The sequence below is a fragment of the Cupressus sempervirens genome, chromosome 2 (assembly GCF_028749045.1).
Source record: "Cupressus sempervirens isolate cs-2001-9-10 chromosome 2, ASM2874904v1, whole genome shotgun sequence".
NCBI classification, from domain to species: domain Eukaryota; kingdom Viridiplantae; phylum Streptophyta; class Pinopsida; order Cupressales; family Cupressaceae; genus Cupressus; species Cupressus sempervirens.
Window position 1 is genome coordinate 374,595,896 of NC_143119.1, and position 17,047 is coordinate 374,612,942.

A 17,047-nucleotide genomic window follows, 5' to 3' on the forward strand; every position below is an offset into this window, starting at 1 on the left:
AAATCAATAGAATCAGGTTATCACTCCAGAATGCCCCACTGAAATCTTTTGTTCTAAGAATTAGATTAGTAGTTATAAAAAAAATGTTTTTTCATCCATAGGCCAAATTACGAATATCTTAACAAAATCAGTGGAATAAAATATTCAAAGTAAATAATTGAATAACTGGAAAGTAAAGAGAATACCAAACACAAGTAAAATTATTTGTATTCCTTCTCTTTTATTTCATTCCTGTTGAATCATAAATTTCACATGACATACCATATTTGAACTGCAAAGCTGTTTAAGAAACATCAGGTAAATCTCAGCAGTACCCTCACTTTGGGAGCTTTCATCTTGTAATGGATGTGACGTTGCTCCATTGGCCCCCAGGGCAGACTGATCAAGAAAAATACTATCTGAAAAGATATCATCTCTACTATCTTTAGGTTTTAAGCTCACAGCATTGTCTTGAGACTTAGATGGGGAATCTTTCAATGGAAAAATAATATCTCCTGTAAGAAGATCCAGCCCATGGCCTAGGGAAGAGCTTGGCTGCAGCACAGTCGTCACATTACTATTATGAAAGGAAACATCTGGAAGTGAATTGCTTTTTAAAAACGAAGGTGCCTGAGAAGGCCTTTTATGTCTAACAGTTTGTTCATGCCCCAGGGATTCTACTGTAAGACCAATATTTGCAAATATTGCTTTCCATGGGAGAGCAACTCCAAGAACTTCAATCTGCAATTAAAGAAAAGAGCACATAAAACTTATTAAGACCAAACTTTGAATACAATGACATTAGAAAAAGCATATACTGTAATAAAATGTATTGTGATGTAGTAAATGCACTTGTGAAATTTCCCATTATAAATGACATAAATAGCTTTGAGAGATAACACCACTAGTACATAAAAGCAATTCTGAATGGAGTGTACAAGAGGATAATATTTCAAGCAACATGTCCATCTATGTCAGTCAATGTTTCTCCAAATTTCCAAGATAAGCAGTTTCAGAACAGAAAAAAAATTGCCATATCTTGGGAATGGCAAGGGAGGAAACATTGAAACAATTTAAACAAGCTAAAAGAAGCTGAAAAATTAAAAAGCAACTTGTGCTGAATTTACACTGACAATCCTCCCAGCCATAAACTTAAGGGATTTTTAGCAACCTTTTTCTAGTTGCCTTGTGCAAAAAAATTATTAAAAACAAAGGCATCCCATCCTTAGCATGGAAGGAATTAATATGTTATAAAATTCTATGCAAGCAAACGCATCCTTTACTTTCAATTATAGACACTTTGCAAACGTTTGAGGAAGAAATTCTAATTAATAATACATGCACATGCTGATTACGCTTGATAAATGAGGTAAACTGGCAAGCAAAGGCTCAAACCAAGGCTTTCACTGACATGGAGAAGTAAGTTCATGTGAAGAATAGACCCTAAGAATAACAGATGCAGCCATGGATAAAATAGGAAAACATAACATAGATTGCAGATTATTTTTTAAAAGGTGCAGGTCCCAATCAAGTACAATATATATCACGAATGCTCCTTACAAATTAATTAAAGAAAAGCATTCGATATAACACATAACAATAATCCTAATGTAAACAACCTAATTGATTTCTTTTTCCTATTTAATTTTCTATAAATATGTCAGCTGGATTAGAGAATACACTTGTCAAATTTCTCAAATCCTAAATGAACATGCAAACAGATGCAATATAAAAATGGAACAGCTAAATGCAATTTTAACTTGCCTAACACAATCAATGATTAGCCCCCTAGCAATGCAAGCAATGTAGATATAAAATAAACCTGACCAAATACTACATAAAGAACCAAGGTTGTGCAGGGACAATGGTACAGTGGTACTTAGAGTACAGGTGCAGGAATGGATATGGCTAGTTTTCAAAACAGGGGATGAAGATACTTGGGTACGTCAATTTTTTTAATAAAATTTAATATTTATAAAAAATATGAAAATATGAGTCATGGCATTGGTTTTTCAAAACAAGAACAGTGATACAGTTAGCAGATGTAATGTATAATTTTCATTTTCAGCTTTGCAATATGTTTGTAATATAATAATATATGTTAAATGTTTAGATGCTTAACAGAGAAGGAAGACTTTAAACATGAACAAGAAGATCACATATCATATAACAATGACATACTGCAAATGATAAGCTTCTGACATGAACAGTGATAAAGATTACTGTTAATCAGTATTGTATCTGTAAATGCAATAGATTTATACAAGTGAAGAATTTTAAAGTATTTCAACTGATGTGCAGGAACATTATAAATATATAGAACTATAAGAATCTAATTAATGATGCAGCATATATTTCACAAATATTGCTGTTGTATACTGTCACAAGTATCGATCTATGAGTGCTGAGCAATATTGATATATTTACATTGATAGCCAAGTATCAATACTCAATATCGATAGATAATCCCGATATGCTGCTGTGTAAGCTTTAATGTATTGTTCTCTGTGCATCTTAATGAATCAGATGGCATTGCTAATATATGCTCTCAATGTGTCTCACATAGAGATGTGCCTCTACATGAGGCACATGTTTTCAACAGCATTAACCATAACAACAATTAATCAAAACATTATGTGATTCATAGCAGTGTATCAGTATTATACTATCGAATAATATGTTTATTAACACAACTCAGCAATGATTATTAATTGATTGTATCATTGATTTTATATATATATAGTAATGATTTATTTTTAATATTGTATACAGTAAAAAATTGGTAAGCATTGCATATAGTAATATTATTACAGTATGATATATAATAAATTTGTAAATGTTACTAGTAGTATTAACTTGGTAATTAATATTATAAAATATAAATTTTAGTTTTTACATTTTCAAGTATTTAAAGATCAATGAATTTTATATGTTTTCCATACAGACATACCCGTGTACCCAAACCTTGAAAGAAATTTAGCCATACTGACATAGCATACACACTCACACCCATTATCAGAACCTTAGATCTTGCTTCATTTCCAGGTCCCATTGACCATTTTCTAGTCACTTGAGGCTACAATTATAACTTCTTTCTTCTTTGCTCAAAGCAATCAAATGACCATCTGATTATTTATTGATTTCAATGCATCCTTTATTTTCCACTACTAATAGAATTTAAATAATCTCCCCATAATGAGTTTTTGGTTGTGTTGTGCCAACCATTGTAATTTGTGTAAGCACTTGAGCTTCAAGGATTGTACTAGAGCAATGAAGAGAAAGTGTTTTCTAGGACCTGGTAGAGGAGAATAGCTGATCATAACTAAAATTTGTGCACATTAAATAGTGTTGAGTCTTGACACATCTCCTCAATTTTTAGGTTTTGCAGAGAGGTCAACATTCTAATAGAAATATTTTGACTTTTCTTTCAATAAAAAGATTCTAGATCCAGTCTCTTGGAGAAGACTTAAGTCTGCTTGCTCAATGTAATACTCCGTTGACAAAAGCTTATCATTTTCTACTCTCAAATCCCAAAAAAATTGTAAGATCGGCTTCGAGTTATGGATTTTGCATTAAAATGGCTAAATTGTTGCTTGAGGATTCCAACAAAGTCCCAAAGCTTTATCTACTTAGCTGAAACTTGTATTTAATAGGGTGAACAGTGAAACCAGTTCATTACCCAAATTTTGCTTCTTCCTTTTTGTAATATATGTCCCTAGTAAAATTACTCGTATCTTCAAAAATTACATTATCACTTTCAAGCTGATTTTTTCCCCATTTGTCGATGCATTTTCTCAGCATTCTAATTATACAAATGTACAGCAATTACAACACAGTTCAAAAACCTCTCTTGACGTTGATATCTAGATTGTGAGTTAGATGGCTATGGCTCTTATGCCATTAGAATAAGTTATCTAATTCTCTCCCTGGCCCTTCGAACTAGATGAATTTCAATACAGTCCTTGGTTATGGTCCCAGTTCACCTATGGGTTCTACCAAGGTTCAAACCCAAGCAAGCTGGTTCATCTAAGCCGAACTTAGGTCGAAGCAAGGCAGACCCAGACAAACCAAGTACAGTTCCACTGAGAAACATTTTGTGATTTCATGCAGAAAACAATTATTACATAGTTTGAATAAGATCTTAAACATTACAAAACAAAATTTGTTGAATTTCATATATTTATAGTGAAACCTGGAGATGTGCAATTACCCCCCCCCCCCCAAAACCCTGAAAAACTCAGTGAGGGGACATCCCTAGGATGGGTACTTGGAGTACCCAAGTAACCCCCTGCCTACCATTCCACAACCCAAGCACAATTGGGACACATCCAAAACGCGAGGATGCCCAAAATGATCTATTTGCTGATAATTTGAATTTCTAATTCAATTTTGATTTTTGAATGTTACTATTGGGTATGCACTATGTTACTATGTTGAATGCTCAATGGTTTTCGTTCATGTTGCAATTTTTCTACGTTCAAGTATTAAGATTTGGAAATGTCATTTCATAGGTCGCATGTCAAATTGTATATGTATAGTATATATTGCCCCGTTCCCACACCACCACCACCCCGGCCATCATCCTTGAGTTGTCCCCCCTGCCTTCTCGAAATTGAGGCACTTTGTCCCCCCATACCCTAGTATTACACTAGATATTTATTACATCAAATTAAACTTGTCCTCGAGATTTCTTCCAATGACATTTTATATCGAACTGTTGATAATGATACTTGTCCCATTAATTGAAATCTCTCTATGGCGATAAATCATATTTCAAACACTAAACAATATCCTCATTAGGTGAAGGAAGTTACAAGCTACTTTTATAACATTTTTCAAGTAGGATGTTAATTACAAACAAACAACTCTCTATGCAATGAAAAAGTAATAAGCATTTGAGGACTTGGAAAGCTAGAATGTTATTGATGTAGTTTATTCCTTTGGCATTGGCATTGTTTGTGAACAACTACTGCCTTTGATGAAGAAGAAGATGATGAAGATTTAGATAATCCAACAGAAGATTGAAACTTAGTATAAAGTTCCAATATTTGAAAGTCAAAACAATAATACTCGAGGCGGCTATGTGATAGGATCTCCAAACTAGAATTAGACAACTTGCATTTGAAGGAACAGGTTGCCTCTCTTTCCTATACCATTTCTAAATTGAAGAATGCCACGACCTCCAATGCAGCTGGATTTCAAAGTTTTTCTGATACCTTTACTACTGAAACAACTGGTCCGCATACTAGTATCAGCTCCATTATTTCACAACAGGAAGGACTGGATTCCATCGAAGAACAGCAAGCTATCATTGTAGCTAAACATTCCTCTCTTGTATCGCAGACAGAATTGAAGGTCAAGTCATGGGCATCTCTTTGTAGTAATACAGACTCTCAACCTCTGCCTACTATTAATAAAATGGTACAAGGTAAGATCGAGGATGAGAGGTTGAGATGGGTTCGTGAGCTTAACCTACGAGTTCGTGGGCTTCCCTCTACTCATGATCCTCTTGCTATTGGACGCTCTTTTCTTTGTGACCAACTTGGTCTTACTGACATCAGGGTGGCTAGGTGCTAGTTTGGTCATGCTGATGTGCTTTTTATTAGATTCTTTTCACTTGTTGATAGACTACGAGCTCTTCGTGCGAAGAGAAAGCTCTTCTCTCTTCCTTCTAAAATCTTCTTAGATGAAGATCTCACGAAGGCTCAGGTTATAGAGCTCAAACAAGCTCGCAAAGTTGTTGCAGATGCAAGGCAAGATGGTAAGTGGGCAGTTATCAAAAACCTAAAAGCAGTTATTAGAGATTCCGCTCCCAGTGGTCGGGAAGAGAGACAGGCCCCCAAGGCCAAATGACAGTCCCACCAGCAGTCGGACAAGAGGGAGACCTCCACTTGCTCCCTTCTTGTTAACTGCTGGAATGGTAATGGTTTTTTATGGTCATTACCTGGTCTTCTTTGTGATGCTGTCAGTACCGCTAATATTCTTGTTGTTAGTTTGCATTCCATATTTTTGCTCTCATTGACTCTTTGGCATCTTGATGATGGATCATATAGTATGATCCGAAACGTTGATGAAAAAACTCTTACATAATCTTTCCCAGAAATTAATACAATATTCTTGTTATTACCGAGACTCACGAGAGTTCCGCACATCCTCTTCCAAGTGTTACCGATTTTCAGTGGTTATCCATTTGTCATGATGAGGTTCGTGTTTCTAGAGGCGTACGAGGCTCGAGTGGTGTTGCTCGTTTGATTAAGGATAATATTTTTAGTAACATTTCTATTGTACACTCAGACACGTTTGCCAGATTTATGTGGGTCTGTATTGACCGTAAGTGTCACAACCAGAGAGATCTTTATTTGGCTGCTTGCTACTTTCCACCGGCCTCCTCTCACTATGCTATTCATGCTACCGATGACGAAGACCCTAATATTGATCTTTGTGAGACCATTTCTCAGTTGGTTATTCTAGGGGACATTATTTTACTCGGGGACTTCAATGCGAGAACCAGAATGCTCCAAACTCCACTTTTTTATCGCAGTTCACACTCCATATGTTCCACTGAGATTGATCTTGCCTATTTAGGGTTTTAGAGATGTTCTGAGGATGTGCATGGGTCATTATCCGAGTATGGCAGACATTTGTTGCGGCTTTGTGAGTCTTCTAGCTTGGTGATCTTGAACGGCCTCTCCTTCTTTCCGGGTTCTAAGATCTTTACTTGTTGGCCTCATGGGGGTGGCGCTAGTGTCGTTGATTATGCTCAGACCTGTCCCTCCTTCATTCCGAGCATCCGCAGTTTCAACATTTTTTGCCTTCCTCTGGCTGATCATGCTCTCCTCAGTACTCATATTAGCCTCTCCACTCTCGTCTCCTCATCATTCTTCTTCTATCACTGCTCATTCGCCCCTTCGCTTCCATTTTATTGATGGTGATGGTGAGCTCTATTCCACTCATCTCTCAAGACTCCTCAGCCCTTCATGCTTCTCAAACTCGTGCGAGGCCGCCTCCATGTTTGACTTGCTCACGTCGGCTATCCTTAAGTCTGCCACCCTTTCCATTCCTCATCGTTCCCCTTTGCTCCTTCATAGCAAGCATCGTAATACCTGCCCCATGAACCAGTGGTTCGATTTTGTACTACAAATCTTTCCATCATCTTTTGAGATCTACTTTTGAGGTTCACTCCACCGACTTTGCCAGTATCCACTCGTCTTATCTCCATTTGCTTCAGAATAAGAAGCATAACTTTGTTGCTTCTAAGTGCAAATCTCTTTGCTCCACGCTGATTTGCAATCCCAAACTCTTTTGGCGCACTCTTTTCCCCCATACCCCTCCGCCCTCCACCCTCGACTTTCGCTCCCTCACCTCGAATACCATGGCTCTTTACGACATTCCTAGGTAGCCTTCCATTCACCCCCCTTCACCTCCTTTTATTCACCTTTTCACCCTTTCCCACATTTATGAGGATATCAAATCCATGAAGTGTAGTCGTGCTGCTGATGAGGAGGGTTTCCAGGCTGAGCTTTTCAAGTTTGGTGCCTCAGTTCTGGGCCCCTATCCCTCTATTCTTTTTAATAGAGTGATTCACACTGGGTTTCCGACCTCCTAGTCTAGGCATTTGATTTATCCCATTCACAAGACCGACCCTGTCTCTGATCCGAGGAACTACAGAACCATCATGATTGGGCATACATTTGCCAAACTGTATGCAATAGCTCTTAATGCTATGCTATCTGTGGAGCTTGACAGGATTGGAGGTAGGGCTAGAGGACAGGCTGGTTTTCGGACAGATTATCAAATTATGGATCATATTTTCACATTACAGGCTATTATTGAGGAAGCTAGACACAGATCAAAGAAGGTATATTGTTGCTTTGTTAACTTTCGCAAAGCTTTCAATTCTGTTCCTAGGGTGGCCCTGTTTGAGAGACTTAGGGAGATTGGTATTTCTGAGATGCTTCGTATCGCTATTATGAGACTGTAGTTGGCAGATTCCGAACTCCGGAGGGCTTCTCGGATCCAATCCATACCACTATTGGAGTTAAGCAGGGATGTCCTCTCTCTCCTACTTTGTTTGGGCTGTATATAGATGAGCTTGAGGACTTTCTCTTGAAGTTTTCGCTCCCGGGAGATGGTTGTTATCTTCATCAGGTTATGATCTCTATCCTTCTATTTGCGGATGATGTGATTCTCCTTGCTTCTTTGCCAAACAAATTGCAGAGACTTCTTGATAGTTTGGCTTTATTTTGTGATCGAAGACAACTTGTGGTTAACTTGGGTAAGACTCGAACCATGGTCTTTAACTGTTTAAAGACCTCTCATCTTCACTTCATTTTTCAGGGTCAGGAGATTGAGATCACTTCATCCTACACTTAATAAGGGAATGGGTTCTCTTGCTTTGCTTGAGAAACAGTGTTTCAGACATCACTTTCAGGATAGCTCGTCTAAGTTATCCCTCTTAGACATTTTGGTGCGGCCAATCGTGGCCTCGGTTAAGCAGATTCAGACTTTGTTCTTGAGGCGCATCATCAGATGTCACAGGTTCATTCCTCACAGTATCATTTTTGTTGAGTTTGGTGTTCATCTTTTCAAACTCAGCCATTTTTTATTTGGTTTGGTTACTTCATCGTCTTTGTGGGTTTGTTGATACTGCTGTGGATTGGAACCGCTACTCCTACTTAGCTTACTATTCTTCTGTCTCCATTGCGGATGCTGAGTCTAGTTCTCGCACGCGTTGTTGGTATGCATAGGTTTCTTCTCTGCTGAGTTCAATCGAGATTGGCATGGATCATCTCCCTCCTTTTCAGTTCTCTTTGGATGCCCCTGCTCATCTTCTCCCTTCTCGTCAGGAGTTAAATGAGCATGTCCGTCTTGATATCTATAGACTTTACATTACTACTACCTAGGTTAACCCTCCTAGTGGGCTGCGTCTGTGTATGTCTTTTTATGCGGAGCACTTTTTAGAGATTTCTGATGGGATCATTGCCCGTCCTAGCTATCTTTCACAGCGGTGGTCTCATGCTTTGCGGATCTCTTTAGGTTCTTTCAGAGTTGGTTCCCACCATCCTCGAGCTCAAACTGATCATCATATTTTGATTGTGGGGAGCGGATTTGTATGCTCTGTACTTTAGGGGAGGTGGAGAATGAGGCTCATTTCCTTTTTTGTTGTCCCATCTATTATGAGATTAGAGGGAGATTCTTTTGTTTGTTCAGGGAATGCTTTTCTCTCCATGACTTTTTTAGCTACTATGATCAAAGATGTCTTGCTCTTTATATTCGTGAGGCCACCACGCTCCATGATAGCACGATCCAAACACTGCTTCCCCACCGGCACTCATCTACTCAGCTCATTAGTGCCTTCTTTACACCATTATCCCCTTTGCGTGGTGTGAAAAGGTCTTCCAGCTCTATTCGGGCTAATGGGCTTCCCAAATGTGTCAGATCCCGTTCTAACTACTTGCACCAGCGACGCTCGTCCGGGAGTGGAAAGAGACAGGGCAGTGCCTCTTCGCATCGGCATTTGTTTCATTCAGTGATAGATTTCTTCTCACCCAAGAAAGAATCCTAGCGTTTTCTTGGTCTCTGGTCTTTATTGTTATTTCTTTGGCTGTTTTTGTTTTGTTCGGACATCTTTGTATGCTCCTGCTGAGGTTTGCTTCACTGTTGTAATCTTTTCAGTCCCATAGACCTCTTTTGGTCTTTTGTTGGACATTAATATCATTATCTTATCTTATCTTATCTAATCTTACAATTTTATAGTGTTTTTATTGAATCTATGATCTATGTAGCATTCTAATCTCAATTCATGCTTCTAGGCTGCATGTATATGTGTGTGGGTGTGTATAATTTTTACATGGTTTTGTACAAACGAACCTAAACCCCATTTCAGAACTTTGCTGTATCGGTGAAACGGTTCTCTGAACCTGAACTCACAACTTTTGAGAATATGATATCTAGCAGTTATGCATTAACAAATTGTCAACTTAAAAAAGAGCATCATATGCCATGAACTTGTATTCTTAAAGCACCACACTATGTATGTCTTGTTTGACACTGGTTCCTTCAATACATTTTCACAAATATTTATAACTATCATGACTATCTGAATTTAAAATGAGTCTTACTATATATTATGTGCATGTTTCTCTCATATTGAGGTGCAAATTTTTCATTTTACATACCTATATTACAAGCTTTAATTACAAGCACTGATAAAATTAATATTTTTTAGTAACTCTACAAAAGTATCCTCGGATTTAAGCAAAGAAATATTATAATAATACCATCATATTGCCACAGCATATGCAAATGCATACATATATACATAGCTCTAGGCATATACCTAGTGCATATATGATAGAGAGGGTGGGAGGGGTGCGGAGGAGGTAATACTGTAACAATGCCAGACTATTGGCACAGCATATTCACATACATAGATATATACATAAGTTAAGATAAGATAAATTTATTAATGTGCTACAGGAGACCACAAGGGCTTAAGGGACTGAAAACATACAACAAGACCACAGCGCCACAGCTCTAGACATATATCAAGTGCATGCATATTTTTCTCTAGGTGCCTCTATATTCTGAGGTAATATGCCGCTGTTATTAAAATATTAAATTTTTTTGCCAGCATACAAGTCACCAAAAAAGAATCTTAAACCGGTCATTCAGGCCTTCAGGACATATTCTATATTACAGCAAGATAAATCTGTGTACCATCCTTGACATTGCTAGATTATGATTTGAACTTTCAGTTAACAAATGCTGCAAAATGGTAAGGCTTATCAAGGAGACAACCTTTCAGCTTTTAAATCTGTGACTGGGATAAGTTCTTTCATTGTCATGAGTCAAGTACTCGACCGAAAGAGAATGTCATTTCCAGTCTGTGATTTTTAATAGAGCTAAATGCCATGCTGAGATTTTGTATTTTGCATATTTTTGAGAATAGGGTTTGTTTTCAACAAGTGTGATAGATGAACACCATTAACAGATTTAATCAGAGAAGCAAGAATATACTAACACAACACAAACACGTTGAAATCCACTGCCTAGTCTAGCATCTCATCTAAGTATCCCAAATAATTTCAACTTCTTTGACCATAAGATCAATGAATTTTTATGTGCATATAATCTAACAACTTATAGCATGAGAATGCTTAGATACATTATTTCATAAATACTAATATATCCTTCAATGGAATCCTTATGATCTGAAAGAACCTCTAAAAAGAAATGCTGTCTTTTGAAGGTTACATACTGTGAATGCTAACAGTGACCCAGGCATGATAAGAAGAAGAAAAGAATCCATCCAATATCATTCATGTGAGAGTATACCTCACCGAGCGTCATAGGAGCTTTTCCAGGAAAAAAAGGGTAAAATGTCAACGCCACAATGCGTGTCAAAAAGTTCAGATCTCCCTCCTGTTCTTCAAAATCATACAGCCAAGGAAAAGTATGTTTTCGCACACCTGCACCAGTTACAGCAACATCCTCTGGATTACTCACGCCAGGTAATGGAATTGTGATTTTTGTCCCATTTGTACACTGTGGTATAGTTGCTCCCTGCATAATAATCCAATTAAAGAGTTATATTATGTGTTGAACAATTATTTTAAGGATAAACAAGTTATATCTGGATTAGATGTAATTAGGAAAGATTTCACTACTGGTCTAATGGATAATGAAGCACAGATGCTTTCCTTGCATTTTTGGGACCACAATTCTATAAAATCTTTTTATATTTTATGATATGACATAAGATGCATCATTTTGGGGCATTAGTCAAACTTCCTGTTTCAACAAACTCAATAGCAAAGGAAATCAAATAGTGGAGAGCCACGGTTTTAGCCAAATGCAGTTGATCCAAGAACCAAGCTTGCAATCAGAATGATTTTTTAATGGAGAAATGATGCACAAATAAATGACAATAGGTTTTAAATTCTTAATACAGATACAGGACCTCAACAATAAGCTTTAGTCCATCAAGACTGCTTCCTGTTCGAACATCAACTGAAGCAGGGGATGAAGAATCATCCGCACCATGGCAGATAGTCAAAAGAAGCTGGCATACATGGCATGGTTCTCCTAGATATATGAAAAGCTCTACAATATCTGTAGCTGGAGGACAAACCTGCAGTCATTTACAATGCACTTTCAAGAAGCCACTCATAAATGAGATCACCAGTTCAAGAAGGAAAACAAACAGAAGCTCTTTTAGTAATGAGCACCATACAAGTGTACAACCATCCTTATGTAAACTGAATAAAGTAAAATAATACAATTTATACCAAACATATTGCTAACATAATAGGAACATATGATTACCCAGATAAGATCTTTGATCTTGAAGCTAAGAAGATCATTTGCACTGTTAAGGCTAGGAAACATGCTTGCAACAGGTTTGAGAATACTTGCAGGAGGCCGTGACAGAACCTGTTTCACATAAGAAAACAGTTTCTTGTGGTCAGGTCATCAAAATAAAAATAGTTTGAACTTCAATTGCCAAATATAGGAAACCCTAAAACATCAAATGATATCACCTACTATCAATTGACCTGAATCCATAGGCCTCAATTAAATTACAATTCTCACAGAACTAATCTCTTACGGAAAGTACTCTTAAGATGAACACAAAATACCAAAACACCGCATCCACATACTATCAATTGACCTGAACCATTGGCCTCAATTAAATTACAATTCTCACAGAAGATAATCTCTTACGGAAAGTTCTCTTAAGATGAACACAACATACCAAAAACACAGCATCATGAGGAAATTTAAGTTATAAGCACAAGGAAAAAGGAATGATGGCTACATGGACAGCACCACAGAAAGCAATTTTCAGCACTTTTATTATCACAATTGAAAATTGAAATAACGCTCTCCCAGCCATAATTCATAAAAAAATTAAACTCTTATTAAAACACTTAGTGCATGTTATTCACATCATGCTTAGATCCCAACCATGCACCGTAGTTCAAAAACTTGGGACTTGGCAAGGCCTAAGACTTGTCTAGGACTCTACCAAAATTGCCAAACATAAAAAACACATAGTTTGCAAAAAAATCTTAAAAGCAATTTAAAGAGTTAAAGAGGTTGTAAATATTTTTTCCTTATTTATACATTGAAACCAACCCAAAATAACAATTTGGCCTTGGAAGACCTAATATTTGATCAGGACTAACCAAAATTCCCAAATATTATCAACACATAATATAAAATATTCTTAAAAGCAATTTACAGAGATCATGAGTGTTTTTGCTAATTATACATCAAAAAACAACCAAAATTAACATCACGGTATTGTGAATATGAATTAAGCACCCAATAATATTAGAGCATTTCAATCCACTGAAAACATAGAACCAAACTATTCCTATTCTTCTTACTTTTGAAAACCAGACTTGATGGGCAGCACCTCTTGTAAGGTTCTAGGGGCAGCGCCCCCAGCATGTTCAAAGGCCTGAGAACAGACAGACATCAATGGTGCATGCCATTTTTTTACTATTTTGTCACTTTTAAAAATTAAGCTATCTACCAATGGTCAATATTAAGACTTACTTAGCAGCTTGTTTTTTTTGTGCGCCAAGCAAGTTTTTGTCACAAGCTTTTGGGTAATTAGATGCCAACAGTTCATTAAAATTATTAGGCAATGATTTCCAAATGACTCAGCGGCAAACTATTGGCAAGTAACGCACCAGGGTTTGTTTGCACAGAAGTACTTGTGGGCCAATAAAATACATGCCGATTTTATAATATGGCATGTACCATTAATTTTATAACAATCTGTGCTTGTAGGGTTCTGCATTTCGCATTAACCATGTCTACTTAGTCATCCCTCCACTTCTTTCTGCTGATGAGACACAATCACCTGATTATCAGCTTTAACATGCAGCGTTGAAATTTGAGTAATCACAGGACCACCAAATATTAGTATTGGCAAGTTGATTGAGAATTGATACCAAAATTGTATTCATCAATGAGCAAGTATCAACCTCATGCTAACCACTCATATCATTAATTTTAGAGTTTTTGTCTGCAACCTTTGTCCCTTTCACACCAGAAGAAGTTTCAGTCATGTTAAGAGGTCGATTTTTACATCATCTTCATTATATACATTGTATTTTCATGTGATGAGTGAGGGTTTGAAGAAGAGTCAATGATTTCCTTGGAAGGTTGATTCATTCCTACAAACAACTTAATCCAACTCAAATGTCAGATTCTCTTTCTCTACACGAGACCTTGTTCCCTATGCCAATCTATCCCAAGACTAGTGTAGTTCTTCCATTTCTCCTCATTAGGATTGGAGAAAAAGATGGTTCTTTCTGATCATAACCACTCGGTGCACTATGGTGTCATGTCCCCTCTTCTACGCTACCTCTTTTGGCACCTGGTTACTCTATCTCCACATCCGGATAGATTAACAACATTACCAGTAAGGATGCCTGCCAGTCACAAGGGAGAATTTGTCTTAACTTCATCATTTAATGTATTAAAGTACTTTAATAAAGTTACTTTATGTTTTATTAAGACATTCACTTTATAAAGTGACTTAAGTGACTAGAAGATGAAATTGGTGTTTTAACCCACATCTCTTATTCCAACACTTTTCCCTCATTTCAAGGTTATAAATAAGAGGCTCTGTCTTGGGAAAGACACAATGAATGAATATATGATAATTCTTCAAATCCTAATGGTCGCTTAAAGTGTGACTGGATTATTCTTAAGGACGAAATTCCTTAAGAAAGTTGTGATACTAGACGCAAACCTAGTATTCATGTACAGGTTCTGAGATAACAGTGAGAGGATACATTTTGGAACACACAACCAGTTACAGGTTTTGATATTGAATTCCGTAGAGGAGAGTGAGCATAATCTGCGCACCTATTTTGGATACTAGGTATGAGCAACAGTCAAAGATTAGCTAATATCTGCATATCAGAGCAAAGGGGCAGTAGCAAACGATATTCATCTTGAGCAGTCAGGACAGAGATACCCGTAGAAGTAAATCACAGAGGTAATGTGATACACAGATGGGTTCCATATATGCCAGTGGTCCATAGCTTGCACCAGGAACACGTCGGGTTCGACATTCACTGGTCTTGAGAAGTAACCAGGACTGTAATGGCATAGAACCTGGAAGATGTGATGGAACTACAGTGCGGCGGATTCGGGCACAATGTGCATTGATAGACGTCAAACTGTCATGAATCTTGGTAGTGACGTCGGGTCATACCTCCATTTCAGGTATTGACCACTGTATTGGCATACACAACTCTTCCCCCCATAATTGCTTAATTCTGTACATTATTATCTCATATATGGGACTGTAATTCTGCCATCAATTTAGTAAATCTTTTATAAGAAGCATTGGCATTTTAATGTGTTCACATTATTGGTTCTGTATTTAATTGAGTTCTTAGTCAGATTGATTGGTATATCCACTTATCAATATTAGTTCAGAGATGCAGTAATTTGGGAATACCATCATATTTTTGCTTGAAGACTAGTTCATATAGCAACTGAATGATGAAATGTTTGTAGCCAAAGTTCGATAATTCTGAGCCAATCCAGTAGATCATTACATATGGTCACTCCACGAGCAGTAGTCAGTGCATCAATCACAACACACTATCACTTTAAGATCTTCCCTGAATTCTAGGGACCTTTACTTGACAAACAAGTTAGCGTAATGTTCCTAACAAATATAACAGTGATAACTCAAGTCTTCAAATGTGACAATGGTTTCTTCTCAATGGTAGTTCTAGATGGGACATAGGTACATACATCAAGGCCTCTTTTATTCACCAAAATATCTTCTTTAATCTGCCTACAGAACACATACACAAAATTCCTACTTTGAAACATACCTTGACAGGTAGCAGGGGCAGTATTGTAAGTGTGAAACATAAAATAGAATGTAGTGTAAGGCTCTCTTGATGTTGTAATTTGCATATTTAAGGCAAGGATTATGTCTCGAGTTTGTTCCCCAGCCTATTTTGAAAGGAATACATAGTTTTTTCGAATTCTAGTTATATATCCATGATATTGCTATCAAGATTCAACTGTGTAATTTTTGAGTCAAACCATTGACCCGTGTTTCATGAGGAGTGGTCCACAATGATAGGGAGATCTTTCTTCTTAAGTCCTATCTCTTTTTGGACTCCTTAAGGCTCTTCTCCTAACCTCACTAGGGTTCCTTCCAATACCCTAAACTAGAGGAATTCCTTCTCCAACTCCTCTCTCTCTCCAAAGACCTCTCTACCAATTTCACACTTCACACTACTCACCTATTGCTTCCTGGACTAAATGTATTAAGCCCACTCCTAGTTCACCATGGCCATGTTCATTTCAATATGGATGGAGGGGCTTCCAACCTACTTGTTTCAACTAAATTTGGTTTCATCTTGTTTACATCTTCCATGTTTTTGCAATTGATTTCTCCAAACCCTTGGAAATAGAGCTAGTAGCCATTTTGGTTTAATTAGGCCTCTAAATCAGGTTTCTGGACAATAACTCTGAAACTTCCTAAACAAGACCCAAAAAAAACTAGCACTCCCAATACCCTTTTCAAAGATCTCAAAAAAAATTAGGGTTTCAAATTCTCAACTTGTTCGTACAATGCCTTCCTAGAATAAGGCCTAAATATAAAGGTCTCAAGCTTGTTATTGCTACAATGTGTTCAATGGATTCAAACACCATCTGAATGATTTCAATTTGGCTCCTACTCTTGGACACTGGTCCTCTAGATACCATACTACATCTCTATGATCTTGGATTGCACAGGTCAATCCATTACACCCTCCATCTTTACTCTACAATCACCAAGTTTCCTAGCCAATACACCTTGTCTCGCCTAGGGCTTGGTGTTAAAAACAGCAAACCTACAAAATATGACTCCAAACTCCATATGTACAAAGTATATACATTGCCCTAGCATATTGCAAGAGAAAGTACAATGCCCACTGTTGAAACTCATGCTAGGGCTATTGAAGTCTTCTAGTTCTGTATTGACCAGTGAACCAGTCACAAAGGAAAGATTTATGTTACGCCAATCTAAACA

General features: G+C 37.2%; 1 protein-coding gene across 1 annotated transcript in view; it reads right to left on the minus strand.

The window, feature by feature from the left end:
* Positions 1-17,047, minus strand: part of SAC9 (sacI homology domain-containing protein / WW domain-containing protein) — a 246,422-nt gene that overhangs the window by 107,283 nt on the left and 122,092 nt on the right. Inside the window, exons 6-9 of the mRNA XM_089813780.1 lie at positions 12,307-12,414; positions 11,942-12,112; positions 11,317-11,544; positions 262-720 (exon numbers count right to left, since the gene is read on the minus strand). Of these exons, the coding sequence (XP_089669906.1) occupies positions 262-720; positions 11,317-11,544; positions 11,942-12,112; positions 12,307-12,414 (966 nt within the window). The remainder of the gene's footprint in view (positions 1-261; positions 721-11,316; positions 11,545-11,941; positions 12,113-12,306; positions 12,415-17,047) is intronic.